The sequence below is a fragment of the Etheostoma spectabile genome, chromosome 20 (assembly GCF_008692095.1).
Source record: "Etheostoma spectabile isolate EspeVRDwgs_2016 chromosome 20, UIUC_Espe_1.0, whole genome shotgun sequence".
NCBI lineage: Eukaryota > Metazoa > Chordata > Actinopteri > Perciformes > Percidae > Etheostoma > Etheostoma spectabile.
This window is the reverse complement of record NC_045752.1, coordinates 14,300,731-14,312,288: the sequence shown is the minus strand read 5'-3', so window position 1 is coordinate 14,312,288 and position 11,558 is coordinate 14,300,731. Positions and strand designations below refer to the sequence as shown.

Below are 11,558 nucleotides of genomic sequence, written 5' to 3'. Positions count from 1 at the left end.
GCGTCTCCATATACTTTAGATGGAAACCACACGCACAACAAAAACCATTTTTGATGATGGTGAAACCAAATCAGCGTCGAGAGATTTTCTCCCTGCAGGAAAATAACAATAATACCAGAAACAGGAGTAAGTAAAACTGCTATAAAAACAGCCACTTCCCCAACAGTTGCAAATACTGTAACATTCACAAAAAGAAATGTGACTTTCTAGTCCCTTACTTTTAACTACACAGTCTACTACAAACAGGTGACCACTTTTTCTACCTGCTTAACAGAAACTTCCATTGAGTGATATTCAACTGGATATTTGACAAACATGTCAACCAATGCATTTGCAGTACATTCTTGGACACATTACTTGAGAAACAAGCATTCCCAACTGGCACACAAACTAAAGAGGAGGAATCATTAAATTAAATGTTTTAACTGCTTTATCAAAGTTGGCATTTCCAAAGCTTTGCTTACATTGCACAGTTCATCTTTACAGTTTTCCCTTTCGAACAGCATGTTTGCTACAGTGCCACTTTAAATTGGAAATCAAGAAGAACAGAGGGGGCAACAGCTAAACCGAGGGATTTGGGTTTAACAGCAGTAGAGATGCGATTCTGTGAGTGGAGATGTAAGCAGTAGACTCTGTGGTGGTTAATGTCATGGCAACATTCTGACAATAGGTAAATAGGAGTACAAATTGGGTGTTGTCTAATGGATCTGTTAAATTTGACTTACATAAGGGACAAAGCTGCCTTCCAGTTGACTCGGTGGTTGGAAAATCAGCAGGGAGTCCGAAAGTCAAATCAGGGTGTGAAGGCAACTTTGTCCAACTTTGTTCACTAAGCAAGGTCTAATTCTTATCATGTCCAGCTCAGCCAGATGCTTACCAACTAATTCAGAAAGGTTGGGCCGTCTCTCATTACCAAACTCACTCCATGTCCTTAAATCAAGGCACTGTGAGACACACACACACACTTTTCACTGATGCTGAACACCACTCGGCGCTGCTTGGGTCCAATTCTATTTAAAGGTTTACTTTTCTGCTGTTTCTACTTTTCTACAATATCTTTTCCTACTTGTTGCAATTAACACCAGCCTGTTGAAATCAACACTTGAATCTGAACAAATAGAACCACACAATACACTTTAAAAACTATTTACCACCAAACCCCAAAGCGGCTCAGAGCAGGCTTAATTTGGTGTCTTAAAAAATAAATTAAACATAACTGGGGTGAAAGTCTGTGCCAACTTTGCATTACATTCCTCCGGTTGTACAGATGTTGCCATACTTCCTTGGGGAGAAAAAAACAAAACAATTTGTCAAAGAAATTGGGATACAAGTCAGGCCGTATGACTGTATGATAAAGTAGAATTTGGTTTTCCAAGTTTTAGGAGGAAAAACAGCAATGTAAAATAATAAAGCAGCTATTCCCCAGGACCAAAGAGCAGGTAACTGGTTGCAGGTGGTTGCAGCGGTGGTGGGAAATATAGAGCAACACCCTTGAGATGAAGATACATACCCGATTCTGTGAGGTTTCACTAGACACTTAAGAGAAAAAAAAACTGGGACTTCCTAGTTGATCTGATGTCGGGTTTTTTTTGTCTTTTGTTTTAACTACGACAAATACAGTCACACAATACAACATCCTTCTGACCTGGCGAGGAGAAAAATAAAAACCCAAGAACATCCTCAGCCGCAGACATGCCGAGCAGACTTGAAGGTGGTGGGCCTGCAGGAAAAATAAAAATAATGGGAGGATGGAGGCAGGAGGGTGGGACCAAGCGTTCACTTTTTGAGTGGCTGGTAAACGGAGGCGTTGGGGTCTAGGCCGGAAGGATTGGTGTCCATGAATTTGGAGGAGTAGTGGGGGGCCACAGGGTTCATGCTGCTGGTGTCGGCTGTGTAGGAGATGCTGGGCATGACGGCCATCACTTCGGCTATCTTCTGCTTCAGATCTTTTATCTCCTGGTCCTTCTGCAGGATCTGACCTAAAAAAAAACACGCCAATCCAAAAACAAGGTCACTTTGACAATATTGTTCAGACTATTTGTAGGTGTGCCCAAAGTCTAAGCATTGTGTGTGAGTAAAGATGTTGTTTATGGATATCAGACTGACCTTGTGCAATCTCTAGCTGTCTCTTGGCGTCTCCCAGCGCAGAGAAGAGGTCCAGTTTGATCCTGGTCTCTGCACTCAGACTGTTCTCCAGGTGCTGGGTCTTGTCCTGCATGGCTGACAGCGCCGACATCAGCACCTCTGTGTCTTTTTCATTCTCCTTATATTTATGAAGCTCCTGAGAGACAGAGGAAATAGATACAGTTAGGGGGTTATGGTCTGTGACTGGATGCTTTACCACACTGGTGATTGAATAGTCAGTAGATGGTCAGTACATGGCAATACATTTGTAACATTTTTAGCATGCTAGATGTAAGTGTTGAGGCACATGTGTAATGAGACAGTGACACTTTGATTCGTTTTCGCACATTCCTATAACTCATGTGGACAGAAATGAATTCAGTGCTGCATGAAGAACAAATGGAGAGACAACCCTTGACCTAGATTGTAATTTAAACAAATGATTGAGGTAAGTATGCATCACTGCAGTGAATCAACCAACAAAGTTAGAAAAATTCAGTAGAGATTATGGTTATTGACTATAAAAAACATTCTTAACAAAAATGTTGACGGGCTCCTCTTATACCTCTTTCACACCGAGGGCTCAACCAGGGTTGAACCAGGATTGACCTTGTTTTAAAAAGGGTTAACCAGCGTTGATGGACTCGGCTTCATCATCCAGGTTGAGAGGAGAGTCTAAAGCTGGTCGGACGCGGGTCAATTTGCACATGACCAGTGTCACTAACAATTGGGGTGGGAAAGATGATGTCATTGGTTGAAAATGGGGGCGCATAGTCAAAATGAAAATGCAGAAGAGAAAAGAGCCTTTGCGCCTCTGTGTGGTGTGGTGTGTGTGTGTGTGTGTGTGTGTTGGTGTGTGTGGTGTGTGGTGTGTGTGTGTGTGTGTGTGTTGTGTGTGTGTGTGCGCGCGCTGTGCGTGCGTGCGTGCGAGAGTGTGTGAGAACAGGTGTGTACCTAATTCAAGCAAGCATGGAGATAAATGGTATGCAACCCAGGTCGTATCTAAATTGTGATGGCCAGGGATCAATCCGCGTTGACCACCCTGGTTTGAATTGACAAGGGAAGGGTTGAACACGGGTCAGTAAACCCTGGTCCGACCCCGGTCATTGGTGTAAAAGAGAAAGTCTTTATGATATATACAGTCTAACAACCTGTAGCTGTGTGGTTTGTCTGTGTCTAAATGATAAGGTGTTTTGTGAGACAAAAAAATTATAAATATGTTATATGTTTCTAAGAACAATTTAACTATTTACTTTATTATTTATTACTTTTTAAGCTGCGTTTACTTGGCTTTTGCACCCAGGCCTAAGCTAGTTCTGAGGCACTATAACTGGGACAGAGCTCCAAGAAAGGATCCATGGGCATGTTATATTTTGCTGCATCACTTCTGTCTTGTTTGAAGCTTTGTCACACTATATTGCAAACGATATTTTCAATATGTAATTCTTCTTTATGAATTAAAAAATTAAAAAGGTCCCATGGCATGAAAATGTCCCTTTATGAGTTTTTTTCAACATTAATATCAGTTCCCCAGTGGCTAGAAATGGCAATAGGTGTAAACCGAGTCCTGGCTATCCTACTACTCTCTGCCAAAGAGGATTACGGATAAGCAAATGCATTAAACCACAATATTATTGGAAACACTTTTATATATTTTATTTTTTTGATCTACATGGTGACAATTCTTATAAATATTTAAATTATTGAATTTGTTTTTACCTGAACTTTTAATTCAAGCTCTCTGATCTGGTCCTCCTTTAGCTTGATGTCCATTGTTAGTTTCTTGCACTCTGTTTCTAATTCAGCGATCCGCCGCCGCAGCGTGTCTGTGCACTCCCCTCTGGAAAAAAAAGGGAGAAAAGAAAGTAGTGAATTTATCATAATAAAAGATCATAACTTGAAAGATACGAGTGACAAGTCAGAAGTAAAATGGTTAATGAAAATTAAATTTAAAGTGTCAGATGTGCACCTACCTTGATGCTGCTGCTAGTGCTACTGCTCTGGCTGCTGTGGCCTCCTCTAACTTCTTTCGCTTCTTTTCGTCTGCGAGTTGTTTCTCGGCAGTGGCTCGAGCCTCCTGCTCTGCTTTGAGCCTTTTCTCCAGTTGGCCCACTGCCTGTTTATCCTTTTGCTTTGCCTGCACAGCATTATGGAGCCTACAAGAGCAGAGACACATAAAGAACAGCATATTAACGCAACCAGGAAATACAGACTGGCAGGATAAGCATTTCTTACCTGTGTTTTATGTATCTATCACGGTTTCACATGTATAGAATTTATTTGAACAGCCCATACAAATTGTTAATATTTGTGATCTCATTAGAAATACATTGAAAAGTCTGCACCAATCAGAAGGATCTTTTCTGGCAGATATTTCCCAATCCCAAATTAACTTGTGAATGTAAAGATGTTTTCTGATGATTTTTCTGCTGACCACTGCTCTTTTCCTACAGTGTTCATCTATACTGACGCATTACAATGAACACCCCAATACCCCATTAAGTAATGATCCTAAACCAAAAGGACCACTCGTGTGACCTTGCTTTGATCCAGCAGATAGTAGCCCCACTCACTTGTTCTGCAGCAGGTCGTTCTCCTGGCGCAGTTGGCCCAGCTCAGTGCGTATGGAGCGCTCAGCGCTGCCCAGCGAGCCAATCTGGCTACGCAGGTCCTGCTCAACCTGCCGGCTGGCCTGCAGGTCTGCCTTTAACTTCTTCACGTCCTGCTCCAATCTGTCCCGGGTGCGAGAGTAAAAAGCTTATATTAAATAAAAAAGAAAAAAAAGAAATGCATAAAAAGTGTATCCTCAAATTGCAAGTAATGTTTTACCTTAGTCTCGAAATTTGCATGTAGTTATGGTATACATGATTCAAAATATTGTGGCCAACTAACTACTAATAATACACTAACTAATACATATGCCCCAGACCACAGTAGAAAACAGCTGTCTCAGAAAAGCATTCTCTAAATTGTTTTTTGTTCTTACTGTATATACTATAAAAAGGACAAGCATAAGTCTTACATGAGTCACATTCAAAGTGTAACCAAGAAAACTGCACGTTGACTTCATGCTTCTGAGTGTTGTAAAAATGGCAATGGCCTTCATTCTAAAATCAACTGGGTGAAGGAAGCTCTAGAACCATTCATATGTCCTATTTAGAAGACAGAATATCATTAATCATAGTCAAACTTTCAGCATAATTGTGTGAGAGAGTGTGACATTTGCGATAAAAAGCTGAGGCCTTAAAGTAGAAGTTACAGATTTATGTTGGTTTATCTGCTGGCAACTGAGACAATAAACAAAAATCCACATTGCAAAGAGTAAACCGCTGACAAACTTAGATTAGACATGCAGGGAGGCACTACAACGATGACAGAAATTCTTTGCATTATGCCTATTTGACATTTTAAATTATCTGCATCCATCAAAACTAGACCCACTTAAAAAAACAACAACAACATTATCTGTCATTAAATCAACATTCCAAAAGATTGCAAACATTTTTTGAAATGACACGGTTTTAAACTCAGCCCAATTAAATCGCACCAGCAATGTTTGCAATATATGGTTTCACAACTAAGGATGTCACAAGCTGAAAAGAATAGGGACATGTTTAGGCTGTATAAAACCATCAATGTTGATCCTTTGTTTGTATGCTCCAGGTGCACAAAAATTTAAGACCTATTTGGTTTTGTGAGTGAAGAATACAATAAATAGTAGCCTGCCAGAGTTTAAGTTAATGGTATGCTAGAGTGAAGAAGCAAGCAATGCAAGAAAAAGTAAAGTAAAAAACATGAAAATGCTTTGAAAATACTGCTATTTGATGACACCTGGATGGTCCATTTTCTTTCTAATTTTAGTATTCTGTTCATGCTTGATATGAGAAGTTGTCCAAATCCTGTTAAACCACCAAAGGTCAGCTGTAATGCAGGCTATATTATATTTTAATGTGGAGCTCTTCAGCTGTTAAACATTTAGACTACTTTACTTAAATGTAATGTAAGTCTGCTTTAAGTGTGCACAGTGAAGTCTACACAGTGTAAAGAACTGTATACATGGAATCAATATCTGGATCAAGAACATAAATGTCACTATGACATCCCTAGCCTCAACACATACTTGACAGTGGAAGAAATGCTTTAGTTTGACAGAATATGTTGTTTCAAAAACAAGGCAAAGCTAAAATAGTCTATTTGTCAGTATACTTTAGTCTTAATGAGTGTGTGTCTTGATGAATACGTCTGTGTCTGAGCATGTGCTTCTTACCTAACAAGTGCTTCTGGTTTGCTCAGCTGGTTGTTGGGGATACAGTTGTCTGTGGGATCCCTGTGGGAGCCTCCCGACGTCCCCTTCCCCACTGCTAACTTGTGCTTCTTCTCGTTCTTCCCCGTGGAAGAGGAGGATGACGGTGTAGAGGAGGGCACACTGCCGTTGGTTGCACTATGGCCGCGTGGCGAAGAGTTGAGCGTTGCCACGTTGTTGCTAGCATTTTTGTAATTTTTGGAGGAGGACGAGGAGGAGGAGGAGCAGGAGGAATTGTTGTCCTCTTTAAGCAACAGGTTCTCTGTGCTGCCCAGCTCTGTGGTCAGTCTCTTGTTGTTTATATGGTTCTCCATATACTCCATTTCTTGGAGTTTAGAGTCCACTGCTGATGGAAGGATGCTGTTGCTGTTGTGTTGCTTTTTAGCCTCCCCGCCGCCCCTCCCCTCTTTCCCTTTTTCTCTATACTCTAACTCCGGCAGTGACGCCGATGTCTTTTTATTGGCTGGGGCGCCATTCTGTGACACTGGAGGTGTGTCCACTTCAGATATTCCTTTAGCTACTGCTGCTGCTGCTGTAAGAATAAAGAGGAAAATGAAGGGGATACATGTGAAATCTATATACACACTGTACGATAACTGCCATGAGACATCTTAAAGAGATCTGAGACTCCAGATGTACAAAAGAATCTTTGGCATTGGATCGATCGATATTGAAATCAATCAATATCCATAAATAAGGTATCTGTTGTATAACTGTGTTGCAAAGTGGGATGTAATCAATGACAAAACAATGCAATGTGGCAGAAAAAAAGTTGTATTACGTTTACTGAGAAAAGAAAAAAGAATCAAGGTTTGGATCGAATCGTGGGTCAAAAATCGTGACACAAACCAAACCCTGTTTTTGGTGTATCATTACAGCCCTATTGAATATAGAGCTTTCTGTGGAATAGATCAACAGAGAGGAGAGAAAGCAGACAGCAAAAGACAGTAAAGACTCTCACATTGAGCTGAAATGGAAACACTGTGCTGAAATCTTTTTAAACAGTCTATGGCTGCAACATGTGTTGTAAGGGTTAAGCCCATGTTTTTCGGGGGTAACGCCATTCACTTCACCGGCGGTATTGACAACAAATAAAGCCACTGTGTCTTGAGAAGCTCAAGCTTGTGGTTTACTTTTAACTCCCTTCACATCAACTTTACTCTCTTTACCTCATAGAACTACTCATATGCTACTCAGTTACTGCTTGCTCCCCTTGCGCAACCACAAGGGCACTAACGTCACTCCTTAAGGCACACAGGTCATTCTCTCTCTAACTTACACTACTCTCGTAAGGAGATTGCGGTATACTGCACTATCGCCGAAATTTCTTGCTTTTCAACCGCGGTAAGAAAAAATTGCAAGTGATTTGCAAGGGTTTTTTTGGACTTTTTTTTGTTTTTGTTTTTAATTTTGACATTTTCCCACTAACTTCTTTCCCTGCAAGCTCCTTTCAAATCTTTGCCTAATCACACCCAAGGACCAGAGCCTCTTGTGATCATTATGTGCATGGTTGGTTTGTTTGTTTGAACTAGGAGGCATGTACACCTGCAACCACAGACTTTGGCTAGGGAGGGAAATGCTGAAAATGTACATTTGAGTAATGTTGGCTTGACAGGACAGATTCAGGACAAACCAAAACAAACTTGATTAAAGCCTGGCAATACTGCCTTTTTTTCCTTTTTTTTTTTAGAAGAAGAACTTTCTGGTGACTCCCTGCCATCTTTGTCAAGAGTCCTGTCAGACGCAACACTCAGTAGCAGATCTTTCTATCCAATCCATCGCTGAGGGAAGGTAGCAAGCCAGCTAATCAAAGTAACCAAAATTACACTATTTCAAGAAATGTCTAATTAAAGCTATAGTGCGTAGTTTCTGCCGCCCCCCATAAGGAGTTCTAAATAATGGCAACAAAGCTGTCGGCGCCTCCACATGATACAAGACTACTGTGACCGTGCACCGCCCCCACCGCTCGTCCACGCAGTTGCTAGCAGCCAAAGGGGAGACTGAGGACTAAAAAACAAAATGGACTCTTAAGAAGAGGTAATAATCTTCTTCACTCCAGCTTCTATGCACCAAAGTCACCGGACGCCACGATCTTGAACATTGCCTTACTGAGAAACACAGAGAGAGTTGTGTGGGGCCGATAGTCTTAATTAGCTTTGTAGCAACTCATTTGGCAATGGCTTGAATGTAACGGACGTTCATTAATATCAAAAAGTTATGTACTAATGCTTTAATCAAATAATGGGATTTTTTTAGTCCTAGTAGATGGTGTATTTGAGTCTCTGATTTCTTGAACCAGATGCTTCATGTGTGAATGCTGTATGTATGTATGTATATATATATATTTTAATCTTACCTTCTTCTGCTTCTCGCTCTTGCCTCTGAAGCATCTGTTGCTCTGGAGGCAGAGCCTGCTGCAGCAGCTGCATGTAAAACTCATTCTCCTTCTGAACTTCCTTCTGCTTTCGAAGGCGCATCTTATAGCTTACATAGCTCTTGAAGCCGAAGCCCAGCGTGACCACTGGGTAGCCAATACTACAGAGATGGACACAAGAAGTACACTCATAAATCTAGTCTTGGATTATAGATTGAAAAAAATACTGAGTCGATCAAGGAAACGTTGCTAGAAAAGCATGTACTTAAGGTATCAGTCATTTAGAATTATTTATTATAGTCTGGTAACAGCTTAACTTCACAACATAAAATAGGTTAACACAGCCAAATCCATCTTAAAGCTCACAATATATGACCATACACTTTAGAGGTGCTACTTTAAACATATTTTAGGAGTTTTCATAAATATGTAGGTGAGAGTCCAAGAGAAAGCTCTGATTTGTTTGCTTTCTTTTTTTTAATAAAAAACAGAAACCAATATGCAAACACACATTTTTAAATTTTTCTGTGGCGCAAAAAATGCATTTGACTATGGGACAATTAAAGTCTAACTCTTAAACAAAACATAATAAATTAAAAAAACATAATCCATCCTGAGAGATATTGCTGTGCAGTAGTCGCAATACAAAGTGGAAATTAGGGCTGCACGATTATGGCCAAAATGATAATCACGATTATTTTGATCAAAACTTTGATTGCGATTATTCTCACGATTATTTGTTGATTTTAACCAAAACAAATTTTATTTTCACATAGGCTGTTTATAACTGCGAGAGGGAGTGTGATGGACACTACTCACAGAGAGACGGCTGATCATTATGAACGGGTCCAGCATGGGTCGAATGGCGGATAAGACGTTGTGTGTATGAAACGTCTGTATCTTCACTGCACTGCATTTTTATGATCTATGATATTCTTGCAATGGATCACATCACTGCCCCAGGTCCAGATCCAGCAGCTCCGTCTCACATGCTGTTACTCTACCAACTGAAGTTAGTTGCATTCAATAACTTCTGTGTTCTTCGCCGTGGCGGCCGCGACGGCAGAGTTACCCGCGGAAACACTGGTACAAATACAGGTTTGCCCCTCATACTTAACAATATACAGCTGTGTTAATAACAATTAAAACTGGGGACAAATGTCAGAAGTGTGGACCGGTGCTGTGTGGCCGGGCGTGGAGAGTAGAGGAGAGAGAGTAGAGAAGAGATTCAACACAGGCACGGCTTTACAGATGAAATGGGTCATGTAACGCAAAATTAAACCATATCGATAACATTGCAGCGGATGCGAGGACATTAGCACCGGTGCGTCCTAGAGGAGCTAACAGCTAACAGACGCTACTAGCACCGACTAGCACTGGTCATTGCTGTTGTCTGAAAAACAACAGATGGGTCAAAGTGTTGCGTTTACTGGTAAACCTTAAGACCGACGTATAACCGACTGCTATCTGTTGTTTTCCGCCCGTTACTCTGTCCTCTGGGACTGTCTACATCTAGAAACTAAGATGCACGGGGTGCAGGGAAGGGCTCATGATCAGACGGCTTTACGGAGCGGGAGATTGGCTTTGCAAAAAACCCGGAGCGTTCTATGAAATTACGCTTAAAAAAAAAAAAATTGCTCGATCACGCAAATTTGATTGTGGAAAGTCAAAATCGTGATTGCGATTAAAATTTGATTAATTGTGCAGCCCTAGTGGGAATAGTGAAAATATAAAAGATCTTACTTGTACAATAAGGCATAGTTAAGCATTTATTCTTTAACACATTGAGGGAATCCAGCCTTTAATTGATTTATCATGAATACAAATTAGCAAAGGGATGAATTCATTTAGTGTGCAGCAATGAGCGAAGTTTTGTGAAAATTTAGATTAGGTAAAATAATGCTGTTTTAACATGATTCCCGTACACCAAGCTGACATATTCATAGTCAGCACTAAACCTAGACATGCTTTCAGTCAAAGCATGTCTGTCAACGACAGCATTCCACCGAGTTCAAACAGAACAATGGCTCACCAGTGTGCAGCAAAAGGACGACACAAGTCCACGTGGAAGTTCTTCAGGTCTTTGAATCTGATGGCTGCCTCTATGTACACAAAGAGTATCCATAGAGACACAGTGGGCAGACAAACGCCTCTCTCTGAAAAAACAACAACAAATAAAGCAGGACAAAGATGTTATAAATGGGAATTGAACTCCAGCGTGTCCTCCTCCTTTGAGTACCACCTGAACAGTGTCCATAGCAATGTCTACAAAAAAACTGGCATAGGTGGCACAGAATGCTTGGTCATTGTTTACTTATTCTTTCATAAGATACTGCCTAAAGCATTAATTTACGCTGTATTCAGGCAAAGTTCTTATATGTCCGTCTGTTATATGTCGCAAAAAAAAACTTTAGAATACAGACATTCACTGCGTTTACATGCAGTTCTACCCGTATACATGAGCGGGGAAGAACAGGGAGAATGACAGGAATAACTCTACCTCCGGTACAGTTCAGTACATTTTCTTCCAGTTGACTTATGTCAAAACTACACAGACAGATCATCAAATTAGTGACAACAACTTAATGTTTCATTTACAGAGTCGTGTCACAGCGTAGGACAGCACAGTGTTCCTGCCAGATGACTGACAACTTGTTCGGCTCATTATAATGTTATCTGTAACCAGTGTCTGGTGGAATAAGCTAGCTAACATTAATGTTAGCCAACGGCCGCAGCGGGGAATCCTTGGTCCCTCCC

General features: G+C 40.8%; 1 protein-coding gene across 4 annotated transcripts in view; it reads right to left on the bottom strand.

Moving 5' to 3' along the window:
* Positions 1-111: 111 nt before the first annotated feature.
* The window catches only part of maco1b (macoilin 1b), a 15,749-nt gene continuing 4,302 nt past the window's right edge, over positions 112-11,558 (bottom strand). The window contains exons 4-11 of one of the 4 annotated variants that reach the window (XM_032499864.1): positions 10,834-10,957; positions 8,784-8,962; positions 6,392-6,962; positions 4,698-4,856; positions 4,098-4,280; positions 3,844-3,964; positions 2,107-2,281; positions 112-1,979 (exon numbers count right to left, since the gene is read on the bottom strand). In XM_032499864.1, coding sequence (XP_032355755.1) covers positions 1,777-1,979; positions 2,107-2,281; positions 3,844-3,964; positions 4,098-4,280; positions 4,698-4,856; positions 6,392-6,962; positions 8,784-8,962; positions 10,834-10,957 — 1,715 coding nt within the window. In that variant the 3' untranslated portion in view covers positions 112-1,776. The remainder of the gene's footprint in view (positions 1,980-2,106; positions 2,282-3,843; positions 3,965-4,097; positions 4,281-4,697; positions 4,857-6,391; positions 6,963-8,783; positions 8,963-10,833; positions 10,958-11,558) is intronic. The other 3 variants (XM_032499865.1, XM_032499866.1, XM_032499867.1) reach the window with 3 other exon arrangements.